The sequence below is a fragment of the Microcaecilia unicolor genome, chromosome 4 (genome assembly GCF_901765095.1).
Source record: "Microcaecilia unicolor chromosome 4, aMicUni1.1, whole genome shotgun sequence".
NCBI lineage: Eukaryota > Metazoa > Chordata > Amphibia > Gymnophiona > Siphonopidae > Microcaecilia > Microcaecilia unicolor.
The window spans coordinates 63,518,653-63,536,811 of NC_044034.1; the positions used below are offsets into that span (position 1 = coordinate 63,518,653).

Below are 18,159 nucleotides of genomic sequence, written 5' to 3' on the forward strand. Positions count from 1 at the left end.
TAGATGACAAGGAAGGAAAAATTATGTTCTTACCTGATAATTTTCTTTCCTTTAATCATACCAGTCCAGATGCCCTCCCTGACTAAAGTGTGCCAGAGTGTTGTTTCCTTTAGGTATCCCTGGCTGTTCCACGATGCTTCAATACGCTGGGATGTCCTACAGCACTGCCTACTTCATCTTCTCTATTCAATCTCCTGCCACTTGTGCCAGCTCTGTATGACTCCTGTTACTTGGCATCACGGAGTTCTTTCCCCGGATTCAGGGGTAGAAATCTATGTGCTTGAGCAAGCTCAGTGTGGACCATTCCCTCCCGCTTACTTTACTGTGAGGGGAGGTTGCAGTTGCCTTTGGTCAAGCAGGAACAGTGAGGTTCTGCATATTGGCTCCAAGAGTTTGCCTGTTTGGTATTAACTGTGTTTTCTTCTAGACTTCAGAGCACCATTGCTTGGCTATTCGAAATACTGAACATTCCAGGCTGCACGATACCCTTAAGGGGCGGTTTACTTGGAACTATTTTCTCTGTCTCCTTCCGCTGGTAGATGGACACAACCCATTAGTCTGGACTGGTCTGGTATGATTGAAAGAAAATTATCAGGTAAGAACATAATTTTTCCATGTTCCATTCTTTGGTAACTTGTGATAATCGGAGAAAAATCTATTTGGCGTTCTGGTTCTTTAGCTCCATGGACTCGTATATTTGAGATTATTTTTATGGGATATTGAGAAGTTGGAGAAGGTGAAGGTTAGACACAGGTCACACCTCGCTAAAAGAGAGTGGGGAACATTGAGATCACTTATATGATGGTTGTAATTAAGCAAATGGATAAGGAAAGGAGCTATAGTAATACAAAAATGGAAGATTATGCTAGGGAAATTAATCACCAGTCATCTAATGTTGATGTATATAACAAGTTGACTATGGATCTTGCTAGAAAAGTTCAAGTTAAAAATAAGGAACACCCTTTGACTAAAAGAGAGTTTTTTTGATGTGGTAAATCCTAGTATACCTTTATTCGATACTTTAAAATTAATAAATGTTTGAAGGATTCTCCTGTTAGATCAATTCTCGGCTCACAACTCTGTTGGAGTGACTGGCCATTTGAGTCATGTTTTGGATTTTGATTTTTTTTTCCTCAAACCACCCCCCCCCCCCCCCCAAAAAAAAAAAAAAACCAAACCCAAATATAATACAAAAAATAAGGTTTGTAAAAAAAAAAAAAAAAAAAAATGACTAAGACTCAATTCCCTCAGGGGTCCTGTGTAATGTAACTCATTAAATAAATGACACCTCCAAAGCGTCCAGTAAGGACAATAGAACCATCTGTTAGACAACCTCTACCTTAGGGAGTCCCATTATCATCATCGGTGTCTGAGAGAAGGAAGAAAAAAAGAATTATTGTAAAAAAAGCAAAAAAAACCCCAAAAAACTCCCAACAGAGACAGACCGATTAAAAAAAAAAAAAATCTTCTGTCTCAATCACTAAAACACAACACCCCAAGTGAATGAGCTGTGGCTCAAAAAATGAAGGGTTTTCTGCAATAACATACAAAAAATGTTAGAACCACTAAAACAGTGATCATTACATTACCAAAAAAGCAAGCTTGCCAGGAAAAATAAATCTTGTAAATAAAATAAAATGTATATTCCAGCAACCCTTGCAGATAAAACACTGCAACTCTGCTACATCTAGCGCTGTGGGAGTTCCATGGTGTCTACACACTTCCTCATTTTAACATCTGTCCAATGGCAAAGTTCTGCTGAATGCTCTAAATCCCCAACAAGGATGCCTTGTTTAGCAAATCACTTGCTGTTTCAGGAGGAAAACATCTTGTAGAACTTTTCAACCTTCACTAACTAAACCAAGATGGCTGCTCACCCTCCAATTTCTGTGCCTCTGCTCTTCCTCTCTCAGATCATCACCTGATCACCTTCACACTTCATCACCCTCCCCCTCATTCCCGCCCAACACTAACGACTACTTTCAGGAATCTCCTGGCTGTCGACCCTCCCACTTTATCCTCTAGTATCTCTAATCTCCTCCCGTCCATCATGTCCTCCGAGTCTGTCGACAAGGCTGTCTCTACTTACAATGCCACTCTCTGCTCTGCTCTGGACACCCTTGCACCATCCATCTCCCGTCCCACAAGGTGTACTAATCCCCAGCCCTGGCTGACGCCTTGCATCCAATACCTCCCGATCTGCTGAACGCCTCTGGAGGAAATCTCGCACCCATAGCGACTTCATTCATTACAAATTCATGCTATCCTCCTTCCAGTCCTCCCTATTCCTTGCCAAACAGGACTTATTACACCCAATTGACTAATTCTCTCGGCTCCAACCCTTGTCGTCTCTTCACCACCCTTAACTCCCTCCTCAAAGTGCCCTCCGCTCCCACCCCCCCCCCCTCACTCTCTCCTCAATCACTGGCTGACTACTTCCGCGACAAGGTGCAGAAGATCAACCGCAAATTCACTACCAAGCCACCTCTTCTTCACCCTTTAACCCACTTCCTCAACCAACCAACCCAGGCCTCCTTCTCCTCTTTTCCTGATATCACCAAGGAGGAAACCGCCCACCTTCTTTCCTCCTTGAAATGCACCACCTGTTCCTCTGATCCCATCCCCACTAACTTACTAAACACCATCTCTCCTACTGTCACCTCCCCCCATCTGTCATATCCTCAACCTCTCTCTCTCCACTGCAACTGTCCCTGACTCCTTCAAGCATACTGTAGTCACACCACTCTTCAAAAAACCATCAGTAAGACCCTACCTGTCCCTCCAACTACCGCCCCATCTCCCTCCTACCCTTCCTTTCCAAGATACTTGAACGCGCTTGTTCACAGCCGATGCCTTGATTTTCTCTCCTCTCATGCCATCCTCGATCCGCTTCAATCCGGTTTTCGCCCTCGACAGAAACGGCACTCACTAAAGTCTGTAATGACCTGTTCCTTGCCAGATCCAAAGGTCACTACTCCATCCTCATCCTCCTCGACGTATCCGCTGCTTTTGACACTGTCAATCATAATTTACTTCTTGCTACACTATCCTCATTTGGGTTCCAGGGCTCTGTCCTCTCCTGGTTCTCCTCTTATCTCTCCCACCGTACCTTCAGAGTACATTCTCATGGATCTTCCTCCACCCCCATACCGCTCTCTGTTGGAGTTCCTCCGGGATCTGTCCTTGGACCCCTTCTTTTTTCAATCTACACCTCTTCCCTGGGCTCGCTGATCTCATCTCATGGTTTCCAATATCATCTTTATGCTGACGACACCCAGCTTTATCTCTCCACACCAGACATCACTGCGGAAACCCAGGCCAAAGTATCGGCCTGCTTATCCGACATTGCTGCCTGGGTGTCCAACCGCCACCTGAAACTGAACATGGCCAAGACCGAGCTCATTGTCTTTCCACTCAAACTACTACTACTATTTAACATTTCTAGAGCGCTACAAAGTGTATGCAGCGCTGTACAAACCCACTTCTCCTCTCCCTCCACTCTCTATTTCAGTCGATTACACCCTCATCCTCCCTGTCTCATCTGCCCGCAACCTCGGAGCCATCTTCGACTCCTCCCTCTCCTTCTCTGTCCATATCCAGCAGACAGCCAATACCTGTCGCTTCTTTCTCTATAACATCAGCAAAATTCGCCCTTTCCTCTCTGAGCACATCACCCGAACTCTCATCCACTCTCTCATTATCTCTGGCCTTGACTACTGCAACCTACTCCTCACTGGCCTCCCACTTAACCATCTATCCCCCTTTCAATCCGTTCAGAACTTTACTATCTCCCAAACTGTGGACCAACTTATCCAATTCCTCCCCAAATAACAGGGAACCCAGAAATGGAAACCTACTGAGCTTAGACTTAGCCGCATCCGCTGATCAACCTCGTTGCCAAAGGGACGGTTGGGCAGCTACAGCTAAGGCCATAGCCTTAAACGAAGTTCTCAGCAAATTGTAAAAAGCATCCGCCAAAAAGGTCGAACCCGTCTCAATTTTGGCCACTTCAGAATCAATCTAGGACAGATCATCCGACATTTCTATCCAGGACCCTCTCTGACCAGCGGAAAGAAGCTCTAGCTACGAAGGAACCACAAATAGCTGCCTGGACTGCCAAAGCCATCAAAATTACTTTTTAACAAAGCCTCCATGCAGCGATCCTGAACATCCTGAAGCTCAGTGCCCTCGTCCACGAGAGCTGTATTTCTTTTAGTAACCACTGAGACTACCGCATCCACTACAGGGGGCTTAAGAATGGATTTTTCTGAATCAGGAACTGGATAAAGGCAAACCATAGACGGAGTGAGCCTAAAAGAATCTGGCACCTCCCACTTTGCCTGAATGATGTCTCTGATATCCTGATGCATAGGAAAAGCCTTACCTGGTTTCGAAATGCCCTTCTCTAGGAGATCTATCTTACAGCTGTCTACGGCAGGAACCTCTTCCTCTTCAAAGTGTAAAGTAGAGGACATCAAAGGAGTTAGCTCCTGTAAATCCTCCTTGTGAAAATATTCTAGCCATCGAAGGGTCCTCCCCGGGGAGTAAAGACTCAGCACCCGAGTCTACCTGAACAGAGTCTTCAGCAAGTTGTCCTTCACTCAAAAACTCTGCATCCTCCAGAGAGGGCATTTCCTGGTCTGGGTCAGAACCTAGATTTTCTCCAGAGCATAGGACTCCCTAGGGCGCTTAGCAGAGACCAGTTGGCTCTCCAAGGATGTTTTTAAAGGAGCTGCGGGAGGTCCTGATTTGTGCAAAAGAAAAGCTTTGTACATCTGCAGGATGAATTCAGGAGGAAAACCTCCTTCCGACCCTGCTGACAGCACAGACAAACTCCCTGAAGACTTCTCCGTTGAAAGAAGCGGCAGAGAGAGTGGCATAGCTGCCTGTACTGAAGGGGAAGACAAGATGGCGACGTTTGCTTGCCAGAACTGGAGCTGACAGGTTATCCTTTCTCACAGCCGCATCTTTACTGATACCGCTAATGCCGAAGCCAAAAGAACAGGGTCTGCCTGCGAGACTTCCGCTGCTGTGCAGAATTTACAACTCCTGCTCATTCCCAGACTCTGCCGCTGACACACAGAACAGCAGTGGTGTTTCGCTGCCAAAAGCACAACAGCAATGCGTTTTTTTTTTTATTTTTTTAAATGGGAACACCAGAGACACGAAAGGCAGAGGCCAGCTGTAGCAAAAGTAAGACAGGAAGCTGTTTTGCTTGCTTGCACCTGTGGCAGACTAGGCAATAATTAAACCTCACAGAAAACCAAAGGAAAGGAGACTGAAGGGCTCACCACCTTCTACTTGCTGGCGACTGAGAATACTGGATCTGTGGCTAGCTGGCCAGGGCTCTTATTGGCTCTCTCTAAAGTCAGAGTTCAGTCTCCACCTGCTGGAAGGCGTGCACAACCCATCAGTCACATTCTGGGCCAGGAAGTATACTGCTTATTTGAAAAAATTCGACTTTGTTAAGACTTAAGCACTAAGAGAAGTGCACACTGTTACCAATGTATTGAGAGAGTTTTTTTGAATTTGGGCAACTTATCCAATATAATGAATTGTTGTTGGCTTCACTCGCTCCAGAAACAATACTGGACTGCAATTTTAATTTTGTAGTTTTTTTTGCTGATTACATAACGTATGGAAACCATCGGCCAAGTAGTGGTTATTAACATTTTTAATGAAATCTTTTGGGAGGAAAAAGCTTCAGAGATTCACCTTGAATGTTAATCATTATATTTAATAATAGATTAAAGCTAAAGATAGTTTAATTATAAAAATTGATATATGAATATCAGATACATTTTGAAGAGGACTGTTTTCATGAAAAATCTTAGGGTCATTAACAGATACATGTTTGGTCTAGTGACTTTCACCCTTCCACTTACATTTACTTGATTATATACAACTAGTAAAAAAGGCCCGTTTCCGAAACAAATGAAACGGGCGCTAGCAAGGTTTTCCTTGGAGTGTGTATTTTTGAGAGAGAGAGTGAATGTGCGAGTGTGTGTGTGTGACAGAGTGAGTGAGTGTGGGTGTGAGTGTGTCTGTGAGAATGTGTGTGTGATGTGTGTGGAAGTGCGTATGTGTGACACAGTGAGTGTGAGAGAGTGTGTTTCACACAGATACAGTGATTGGGAGAGAGAGAGTGAGACTGTGTTCGAGTGTCTGTGTGAGAGAGAGAGTGAGACTGTGCGCGAGTGTCTGAGAGAGAGAGAGAGAGAGAGTGTGTGTGTGGGAATGAGTGTGTGCCAGGATGGTCCCCCCTCCTGCAAGGTGCCCCCTCCCTGTCTCCCTGCCATGTGTAAGTGTGTATTTGTGAGAGAGTGAGTGTGTGCGAGTGTGTTTGTGAGAGAGTGTGTGTGTGGGAATGAGAGTGAGTGTGAAAATGAGAGTGTGTGGCAGGATGGGCCCCCCTCCCACAGATGTGGCCCCCTCACTCTCCTCCTGCCAGGTGCAAGTGTATGTTTGTGAGTGTGAGAGAGTGAGACTGTGTGCGAGTGTCTCTGTGAGAGAGTGTGTGTATGGGAATGTGAGTGTGTGTAAGAATGAGTGTGTACCAGGGTGGCCCCCGTCCGCCAGGGTGGCCCCCTCCCTCCCAGGTGCAAGTGTGTGTTTATGACAGAGAGAGAGAGTGTGTGTGGGGGAATGAGTGTGTGTGCCAGGGTGGGACGCTCCCCTCCCCCTCCCAGATTTAAGTGTGTGTTAGTGACAGAGAGAGAGTGAGTGTGTGTGAGTGTGTTTGTGAGAGAGAGAGAGAGAGAAAGAGAGAGTGTGTGTATGAAGGAGAGTGTGTGCCAGGGTGGCCCCCCTCCCTCATTGTCTGCTTCCCTGCCAGGGGCCCCCCTCCCTCTCCCTCTCTCTCCACCTCCCTCTCTCCCCACCTCCTCCTCCAGCCCTCCCTGCCACTTGATCCCGTTCTTCGGTACTCCTCCCCCTGTCTGCTAGCACTGATGTGTACCTCCTCCTCTTCTGTCCCTCCCTGCCTCTTGATCGGCGATCTTCGTGACTCCTCCCCCTGCCTGGTACACACCCACCGTCTCCTCCTCCGGGCCGCCCTGCCACTTGATGTTGTATCTTTGGTACTCCTAGGGCTGGCGTTATAAAAAGAAGCGCTCAGCTGTCCTGAGCGCTAACTACAAAAAATGTTTAAGAAAATGTAAAAACGCAGCACCGCAGGCAGCCTTGAGGTATTGGCTGCTGGCTGTGCAGTCTCCTCCCGTCTCTTACGTCACTGCCCCCGGAGCGACGTAGGAGTAGTGGCGTAAGAGACGGGCGGAGCCTGCACAGCCAGCAGCCAATGGCTCAAAGCTGCCTGCGGTGCTGTTTTTCTTTTTTTTTACATTTTTTGTTGTTTGTGCTCAGGTTAGTCAGCTGTTTTTTTTTTTTTTTTTTTGTAGCACCGGCCTGGGTTGGTGTTTGCTGGGGTGTGGCGTTCAGTGTGTTTGCGGTGTCAACCTTTGGGGGGGGGGGTGTTTTTGTAACGGGCGGCGACTTTGGTGGGTGGGGGACGTGCTGGGGGGTTTTCTTCCATGTGTTAGCGGTGGCAACCTTGGGAGGGGGGTGTTTTGGTGACGGTCGGCGACTTTGGGGGGTGGGGGAAGTTGGGAAGGACGGATAGTGTGTTTCCAACCTTCTAATGGGACGTCATTTTAGGTTGAGCGCTGTTATTTGCTGAGTGTCATTGCTCCGCCCTCGACGTCATTACGTTTGACGCGTGGGCGGGGCAGACACTCATGGAGCAAAAAAGTGGTCTCAGCCGCCTCACTTTAGAACGTTGGGAAAGTGAGGCTTCATTAGAATGTTGGAGGTGCGTTTTATATAGAGAGATGTTCCATTGAAATCATTTTTACCTAGACAAATATTTTTGACAAAAACAGGTAAGTTCTTATTGGAGGAAAAATAGATCTTCACGCATCCATTTAAGCCCTTGGAAACTAAGAAATGCAATGTGTGTTTTTATGTTCAGTTCCTTTAATAACTACAATTGCACTGAAGCAGCAAACCAACAAGCATAATTCTTAGTTTGTAACTTGCCCATACTAATAACTGTTGTCCTTACTCTTAAGTATTCTAGAACAGGAAGAGTAGATATTTGGAGAGCATAACTAATATACCACTTTACTTTTTTATATTGTAGAAACATGGCAAGCTAACAAGTTGTACTGGTTGCAGAGTTCAGTGCAGGTTTTTTGACATGACTCAATGTATAGGACCTAATGGATATATGGAGCCATACTGTTCAACTACATGCATGAATACACATAAGACAAAATATGCAAAATCACAAAGTAAGTGAAGATTTTCTCTATTTTGATCAGAAGACAGCTTTGTCGTAATCTTTCAATAAACCAATGGTGGAAAGTCAGAATTTTTTTCTGCTAGTTTAATTAGAACTAAATGATTACTTTCAGTGAATTTCACAGAATTGTAAAGTATAACACCTTAAAACTGTAAAAAAACAAACAAAAAACAACCAAGCAATGGATGTGTGTATCTTTAAAGTATACTGAGGAAATATAAATGTAGTTGCATTTGGTAGGTTTCATACAGTTCAGGATTCATAGAATTATTTAGGGAAATGAATGACCCGGGGGAGGAGGGTGGGGGCTTGGACTTTAGCTTAAAACAGCTCATAAAGAAAAATCATGCAGCTCCATTAAAAAGATCTTTGAGAGCCTTATCAAAAAACTTTGGAAACTTATATGCTGAGATACAATACTAAAATTCTAGTTTTAGTAAAACTTGTATGTACTTAAAATTTGGAAACAGCCTGAAAGAAAAAAAGGCATGTGCTTCAGTTCAATTATTGCTCACATAATATTACAAAGAATGTTTCATTGCTGTAATGAAAAGAAATCAGAAATTGAATGGGCTGAATTGCTATATATTACAATAATATAGTATACACCAGACCTCGACACAGTTTTGATTAAATCTAGGAAATAGCCCAAATACTTTGCAGCCAGTGACTGAAATTTTTTTAGTTTCTTCTCCACCGCATGTCAAACTTTGCCCACAGTGAAGGAGGGAGAGGGAATTCTCTCTGAGATCAACTGCAGCTCCTTGAGAAACTATTTTATTGAGGCTATTTTCTCATTCTATGTTTGTAAGCAACAAAAACTTGCTAAATCAGTCCCATAAACAGTGGATGGAGTTGTTTAAGCTGGTTGTTAAAGTAGAGCCCCCCCCCCCCTCGTGGCTACTTTAAATGCTGCTCCGCCCCGGCCTACTCCTGGCCCCGCCTTAACTGCAGTTACCTTGATCCACTAAGGAAGCCGGATTCTATAAGCAGTGAAAATACTAGCAAAAGTAACAAATACATTTTCTTCCATAGTTTAAATACAAAACAAAAAACGTACCTTTCCAAAAAAGAAAACGTCCATGAGCAGCATGTCCCCCCCCCTCCTCTTCATCCCCTTCTATCCTTGTGCTACATTTTGCCCTTTTCTTTTCCCTTCCCTTCCATGTACAGCATGTCCCCCTCTTCTCTCCCATCCATGAGCAGCTGCCCCTCTCTCTCGCTCCCATCCACAAGCAGATTGCAACCTTCTTTTCCTCTCCTCCTGGGCCTGTCTTTCAGCCCTGGAGGTGTAGTGGCTTCTTTGGGGCAGGAAAGAACCCCACTCTCTGCTTCCCGCTGCCGATGACCTCCCTGCTGCTGCCAGTTCTTGAAAATGGTCGCCGAGACTTCAAGCGGTTTCACTGTGAGCAGTATGCCGGGACTTCTCACACGTGCATAAGCATGTGTGAGAAGTCCTGGCATGTTGCTAAGAGCCGGAAACAAGTGGCAAGGAGTGGCAGCAGTTGATTTATTTGGCTGGTGGGGCTCGGCATCCCTGCCAGCAAAGGTATGCTTAGCACGCCTGTACAGGGTGGTGGGGAAGGGAGAGGAGGAATGCATTATCCCCTCCCCCTTTCCTGTCCACCCTTGCCCCCTCCCCCCAAATTGCAGGGCTGGCTACGCCCAGAGAGAGAGCCCATTAAAAACGTTTACCAGTGCACCACTTCCCATAAGGTACAATTACTTAATGCCAGAAACTGCAAGTCTCCAGTTCAGAGGCATGGTGTCAGCTGTGTAGTATCACCCACTTGATTAGATAAGCAAAGAGGTAATTGTTTCTTTGCCTTACCACCATGGCATGGCTCCCCACTTCTCTTCTTGCATATCCCTCCAGCGGTCACCCACTCTCATTCTAAGCCTGCCACCTACTTCTCTTCTTGCATATCCCTCCAGCCGTCACCCAGTCTCTTTGTAAGCCTGCCACCTATTCCCTTCATCATGCTGACTGCATCTGCAGAAGAAACACCCATGTTTTCTACTCCCTTGAGCCTCTTTATGCCAGAAGCTCGGGTTCTCTTGGAGTTTCAAGTAGTGCGAGACTTGAAACCACAAAACGTCCTGAACTTACACAGTGTGGCTGTACCTTTCAGAGAACTGAATGGCAGCCTGTGAATTGGGAGTATTTTTTTTTTTTTTTTTTTTTGCAGCAGCACTGGGAGTTAGGGTGCAGTTTCTAGAATCCATGATAACCTGTCACCTGGGATTTGTCGAGTCTTGCTGTACACATTCTGTTAAAGATGATTTAACTAGGAATTTGAGATATTTTGTAGGTACTAGAAGTGGTGAGCTGTGAAGTTTAGGTTTATCCTTGGACAGGGCGGGGAAGCAAATAAAGAATGTAAGAAATTAGTAGACCGTAGCACAGCTATAGGTGAGAGGAATAAGGCAACAAAAGCAGGTGTGCACTGGCCAGAAAAAAAAAAAAAACAATCTGCACATCAAGAAGCATTGACTACTATAAAAAAATGACAGGATATTTGCATTATACAAGGTGAAGAGGAAAACTGGGGTATCACAGTAAATGACAGCAGATAAAGACCCATGCGGTTCATCCAGTCTACCCAGTAAGGTGGCTAGAGCTGTGCCCACCAGGGGTCTTAAATGGAAGTGATTGACCCTGGCTTGTATAAAATTCAAAACATATTTCTGCTTACCCCTTGACTCTTTAGCCTTTGACTTAACCCTGTTACTCTCAGTGATTGAGAGGGCTTTTGTTTGATTCTCCTACAATTTTCAACAGTTATGAACTCCTACGTTTCTGTACTTCTGATCTGCTGTTTTCCATTTCGCAAGCTATGCTATTACAGAAGAGATTTAGTAAAAGGGGACATCTCTTGGATTTTTGTCTTCTGGAATCAGAGATGCTCCTAATATATTGGTACTTTGGCTAACCGAGTTTAATTGATATTTTGCAGAGCATTTTATCCCAGTAATTTAAGAAAATTGTTCCTCTATTGAAAATGTCTGTAGATCCCTTTTGTTATAACTGCTATCTTATACCCAGTACTGTTTTTTTAGCAAAATTGTTTGAGATAATTGGAGCCCAGTTAACTCGCTTTTTCAGATGGGTTCATTATGGATTCTGTACAGTTGAGTTCAGAAAATATTTAAGTTCTGAGACTGTTCTTTTAGCCCTTCTGGAAGAGGCTAGGGAGGGTTGCATGCTCCAGTTCGATCACATCAGTTTTTAATTTTGATCATGCTCTGCTTTTGGAATGGTAGGCTGGTTTGGGGATTTAATTTTGCCCTACCCCCGAGAGGGGGGGGCAGGTTGCAAAATTCCCTGGGCCCAGCGCCAGCAAGCTGCTTCTTGCTGCCTGCTTCTGTCCTCCCCTGCTCCTGTATGCTGCCCTGGACCCGGATGGTTGCATTAGCGCAATATCACGTTAATGCAATCATCCAGGTCCCGAGTCCAAGCAGGAGGAGAGGACAGATCGTGGGAGCAGGCACGCAGAAAGCTGCTTGCTAGCACTGCCCCCCCCCCCCCCTGGAGGCAAAGACAGGTAAGGAGGTGAGCGGGAGTGGCAGTGTGAGGGAGGAGCGCATTTCGGTTCTGCCACGGGTCTGGCTTTGTGTCTCGGCAGCCCTGCCTTCAGTTACTGTCCAAATTTTTATTCTTTTTTTGATAGGTGGATCAGTTTTACAGCATGTATTCTTTTGGATTTGTTTTTCTTAAGAAATTAGACAAATTATTATTTTTATTTAGACCTTTTTTTTTTTTTTTAAGGGAGTCCTAACATATGCAAAAAAGGAAGCATGAAAATTCTGATTTGTTTAAAATGTGGATTATTTTGCAGTGTGTTTAGGTAGATATATTGCAATTTTCTTTTTTCTTCCAGTTAAAAATAAGCTCTGTAATAAGGGCCATAGGATTAAGATGAAAAAGGATAGGCTCAGGAGTAATCTAAGGAAAAAGGTCCATTATAGACAGGAATGTATTCTTGGAATGCCTTCTCAGTAAAGGTGGTGGAGATGAGGACTGTACTTGAATTTAAGACAGTATAGAAAATCTCAGGGAGGGAATTGTAGCGCTTTGTAATTGATATGAGTGGGCCATATGATCTTTATCTGCTGTCATTTTCTCTTTCTATATTGAGATCTGCCTTGGGTTTTCTGCAAAAGTTAACCATTGATGTCAAATTATATTAAATCGATTGCTCTCCAGAAGGTTTAAGGGTGGGATTGACAACTGGGAGCATACAACTTGAGTTTGACAGAAGAGAAGTTTGATTTTGGTAAACTTTCTATATTCAGAGCTTTATAAGAGGATGCTATTTACTTGTTCTTCTGTTTCAGTGCAGCTTGCTTTTGTGTTGAAATGCTTATCTTAATGATTTCTTTATTTAAAATAAAACAATTCTTCCATGCTAGGCACAATTTTAAGTTCTGGCTAGCCACATCCACATGTGACACTCTGGTTTACACATCTACTACCCTTTTCACTGATTTCTAAACTGTTGACAGTATTTTTTTTAAAAATGGCTTTCGTGTGCTCGTGGGGGTCCTCCTTATGTTTGTCAAAGCATATCTGACTTATGACAGGAGAAACTTTAAATAAAGAGCATGATTGGAATTAATGAAAATACAAACAGTACAAACACACATTGAGCCTGCAAATTGGTGGGAAAATGTGGGATACAAATGCTACAAATAAATAAATCTCAACTAACACTTAACTAAGTAGAAATGAAAATATAGCAGCATGCCAAATCTTGATAAATTGTAATATGTTACTCCTGAGGGAATTCTGTTCTATTGCGCAGTGCACAGAATTCTGCCTTTCCTGCACAAAGTTCTGTGCAGTCTGCTGCATAGTGGCATAGATACTCACTTTTTAGCTGCCTGCCTTCCTCTCTGCACACACTGCTCCAGCGCTGCACGAGGGTGGAGCAGCACAGCCTTGGGTTAGGCTGCTTCCTCATCTGCTGCATTGGTCCCCTTGGCTGTATGGAAGCATGCGAGGCTTAAAGGAACAGTCAAGCCTCGGATGACTGAGGAGCAGGAAGCAGGCCGATGTGGGAGGGTGGGGGGGGGGGGGGTTGAAAAAAAAGTGGATTGTATGTGTGGAGGGAGCTGGAAAGAAGATGAAATGGAAATGGGACTTGGTATACCGCCTTTCTGTGGTTTTTGCAACTACATTCAAAGCGGTTTACATAGTATATTCAGGTACTTATTTGTACCAGGGGCAATGGAGGGTTAAGTGACTTGCCCAGAATCGCAAGGAGCTGCAGTGGGAATCAAACTTAGTTCCCCAGGATCAAAGTCCACTGCACTAACTACTAGGCTACTCCTCAGAAGAGTGTATGTGTGCTATGGGAATGTGATGGGCGATCTGTTGGAAAATGCATAAGAAACGTGGGGGGGTGGGGGGGTGTAAGATGCCAGCCCTTATAGGGGATTTCTGTGTAGAAAGTCACTAATAAAGTATACAGAATCTAGAATTTAATTTTTTTTTGTGCAGAATCCCCCCCAGGAGTAATAAGAATATTCAGAATATTTGAGGTATTTGATTGTGGGTATGTATTTTTAATTAATGAGAAAATTAAGGACCAGGTTAGCTAATAGTTTTCCAACATTAACACAAGAGGAAAAAGCTATAGGAAATCAGGCCCTTCTGTTACATGGCTTCCCACTATTCCAGAACCCTGGGATAGTTCTGTCCATCAACCAGCAGGTAGAGATAAAGAACTGAAAACTGAGCTGAGACATCTCTTGGCATCCAGTCCAGCTCCTTGGTATTTTCTGTCTCCAGCAGGTGGATGGGTACCTTGCTTTAGGCTCAGAAATGCTGTACATCCATGGTGAATGCGAGGGTGAGGAGGACATTCGAGGGCTAAATGTTGAGCGTGGACTATCTCCCTTCTCTGCTTAGATCACGCACGTCCTAGCGTTTCTCCAAGCAGGTCTTCAGAAAGGATTGGCGTTGGTTTCTCTAAAAGTTTAGGTTGCGACTTTGACCTATTTCAGGGGCCAATTATAGAAGATGTCTCTTGCCGCTCATATGCATATTGTTTGATTCTTGAGTGGAGTGAGCCTCCCTTTTTGTATTCTAAGTCTAGAGTGGAACTTTAATTTAGTCCTTCGGGCTCTTCAGAAGACCTCTTTGAAAGATCTTACACAAAAGACCTGCATTCTTTGTGGCTGTTGCATCGGCACATAGGGTTTTGGATCTTTAGGCTCTCTCGTCATGATCCCTTTCTTTGCATTTCTGAGATGGGGGGGGTCTCCCTTTGTACAGTTCCTTCCTTTCTTTTGAAATTGGTATCAGCATTTCATCTCAACCAATCTGTGGAGCCTCAGTCCTTTTGCAGAGAGGATGAAGAGGCTCAGTTTTCTTCCTTGAAACTTCTTCATGTTCGTAGAGTCCTCATTAGATACCTGGTAGCCACGAATATGTTTTGCAAATTGGTCATACTGTGCATTTTGGTAAACAGTGACTTGGCCTCATGGCTTCCAAGCCCACACTTGCTAGAATGGCTGAAGGAGACTGTTGCATCAGCTTATTTGCTTGTGTGGAAGCAGGCTTCTTCGGCCTTGTGGGCTCATTCTATGAGGTGTACAGTGACAGCCTGAGAAGAGACTACCTTACGTCTCTGGTGAATATTTGCAAGGGAGTGTTGTGGTCAATGCTGCGTACCTTTGCCAAGCATCAAAGGGTGGACGTGCACTTGGAAGCCAGTTTTAGGGCTTCAGTCAGGGCATGGTGCCAGGATCCCACTTTCTCTATTTCTTTTGAACATCCCACAGGTGCTGGAATAGTGTGAAGCTAAGCAATGGAAGGAGAAATTGCGTCTTAACTGATAATTTTCTTTCCATTAGTCCTTCCTACTATTCCTGCCCAAGGTTTGAGATGTTTAGTTGGTTCGAAGTAAGGGTTCAAATGATGACTCACTTTGCATGGTGCTTTCTGCGTATCTCTTCTCCACAAGTTGTCCAGAGATGAGGGGTCCACACATGTATGCTTGTCTGCTTAGTGTTTGGTTAACGAACTGTTTAAGCTTGTTGCGTATGTTCCAAGTTTCTCTTTACTGCTCGTGTATGTAAATGCTGAGGAGCTGGACTGGATGCCAAGAGAGATGTCTCAGCTCGGTTTTCAGTTCTCCATTTCCACCTGCTGGTTGATGGACACAGCTATCCCACAGGTTCTGGAAATAGTGGAAAGGACTAATGGAAAGAAAATTATCAGGTAAGACCTAATTTCGTGCTGGTCCAAATGTCTGTAAGGTTTGGCTTGTTAGTATTGCGGAAGGCTGGGGAAAACCATATGCTAGTTTGGAATGGCCAGTAGTTGTGTGTTGGAAGAATGTGCTTTTTATAGGGATATGATTAGAAAAATAAAACTTATGTTCAAATATTCTTTCCCTTTTTCTTATATGAATTTTATTTTTGAAGCATAATTTTTTTTCATATCCTAGGTGTGGGAATCATGTGTCATTTTTGTAAACGAAACTCTTTACCTCAGTTTCAAGCCACTATGCCTGATGGAAAATTGTATAATTTTTGCAGTTCCAGTTGTGTAGCTAAATTTCAGGTATGCTATCTTTTCTTCTGTGCCTGTATATGAATTGTATGTAAAATACTTTGAAGAATAAAAAGGGCTAAATATCTAATCATAGCAGCTCACAGGCTAAGCTAATGGAAAAGCAAAAATTTGATTTGTCATTTAAAATCTCCTTAGAAAATTAGTAATGGAGACCATTGGAATTGCCATCAAGTAGGACCTGGGTGTGCAGCAAATATACAGTGATGTGAAAAAGTCTTCCCTACCCTGCCTTATTTTTTTGCATGCGTCACTGACTGGTTTCTGATATTTTGTATAATTTTTGCAGTTCCAGTTGTGTAGCTAAATTTCAGGTATGCTATCTTTTCTTCTGTGCCTGTACATGAATTGTATGTAAAATACTTTGAAGAATAAAAAGGGCTAAATATCTAATCATAGCAGCTCACAGGCTAAGCTAATGGAAAAGCAAAAATTTGATTTGTCATTTAAAATCTCCTTAGGAAATTAGTAATGGAGCCCATTGGAATTGCCATCAAGTAGGACCTGGGTGTGCAGCAAATATACAGTGATGTGAAAAAGTCTTCCCTACCCTGCCTTATTTTTTTGCATGCGTCACTGACTGGTTTCTGATATTTAAGCAAAATTTACTTTTGGACAAAAGTGCCAGTTGTTAAACTATTACATCATTAATTTAAAGAACAAAGTAATCCAAAACCCTTATCACCCATGTGAAAAAAGTAACTGTTCTGTTAATCAACCAATTGACCAAATGTAATTGATTGCAGCTATCTCTATTAAATCTGAACCCCACTCTATATTGAACCTTAACCAAGAGAATGAAGTAGTCATCACAGAGTTCTACAAAAAAACTATGCTATGATCAAAGGAAATTCGAGAAGAGATGAAAAATTTCTTCAAATATCAGTTCTGAAAGGGTTATAAAGCAATGTCTAATACTTCGGGACTCCACCAAACCAAAGTCTGTACCATTATCTCCAAATGGAGAAGAGTGGAAACTACACTCAAAGCAGTTAGCATATTATATACAGGTACTTATTTTGTAACGGAGCAATGGAGATTTAAGTGACTTGCCTAGAGCTGCATTGGGAATCGAACTCAGTTCAAAGCCCACTGCAGTATCCACTAGGCTATTCCTCCACTCCATTATTTATATTCAGATTATATTTTATATTATAATCAGATTAACCGTTATATATCATCATTGGATGCTGAAAGTTTAAAAAGCCAAATGGGGAAAAAGATACAAATTTACTGCAATTTCTCCCAATAGAACATTTATAGCTGGTATCCATAAAACATTACACGTGTTGGGTGGAGAGATTTAGAGGATTTGAAGGAACGTTGAGAGAAGGATTTAGGTCCTGCTTTAGGCTATTATAATAATTGCCAGATCTACTTGCTGATCTCTAGTGTGGATTTAAGCGTGCCAGTTCTGTATATTACATAGATCATGTTTCACCCAGGCCCAATTATATAAAGCTTAGATAGATACACCCTTGTGTTTAAAATTCCACAGGCCAAAACTAGATTTCATCATGCACTGTAGAACTGTCCTAAGATTCACCTTTATTGGATGAGTATTGTAAATTACTTGAGTTAGTTGATAAAACAGAGAATCCACCCAAACTCAGAAGCATTCTTGCAAGATATATCTGCTCATTTTAGACTAAGTGGAAAAAGCATGCAGCTCTTAGTCCGAAAGGCAGTTATGGTGAGCAAGAAGCTTATTCTGAAGTATTGGGTGTATACAGAACCATTCTCCTTTTGCAATTGGAAGGCTCAACTTCATATACTTATGTCACAGGAAGGTAAAGAAGCATCTCTAACTTCAAATTGGAAACTAGGATTCCTTTCAATCAGGGAACCTTATATGCAAACTTTATCCTCAAAAAGAGTATGTTGTTGAATAGGATATAATGGGAATAGTTAAGTTGTTAAGCCCTTGATAAATAATATATCAGTTATGCTGTTAATAGTGTTTGTGGATGTGTGTGTGGGGAGGTGTTGGAGTGGATTTTTGGAGCCTTGATATGAGAAGTTATAAGAAACAAAACCTATTATCTTTTGGATGGTTATTCTAATATTGATTTTCTTAGCGTCCCTCTAGACCGGCCCAGGATTTGACTGATGGGTTATGCACTCCTTCCAGCAGGTGGAGACTGAGAGCTTTTGGCTCTAGAGAGCTATTAGCCCTGGCCATGTGACCCTAGATCCGCTATTCTCAGTCTTCAGCAGGTGGAAGGAGGTGAGCCCTTTAGTCTCCTCTCTATATTTCTCTCTTTGTAGATTAAAAAAA

General features: G+C 43.3%; 1 protein-coding gene across 1 annotated transcript in view; it reads left to right on the forward strand.

Annotated features, from left to right (window-relative positions):
* ZMYM2 (zinc finger MYM-type containing 2) overlaps positions 1-18,159 on the forward strand; it is a 552,630-nt gene that overhangs the window by 207,835 nt on the left and 326,636 nt on the right. The window contains exons 8-9 of the mRNA XM_030202393.1: positions 8,138-8,288; positions 15,757-15,872. Of these exons, the coding sequence (XP_030058253.1) occupies positions 8,138-8,288; positions 15,757-15,872 (267 nt within the window). The remainder of the gene's footprint in view (positions 1-8,137; positions 8,289-15,756; positions 15,873-18,159) is intronic.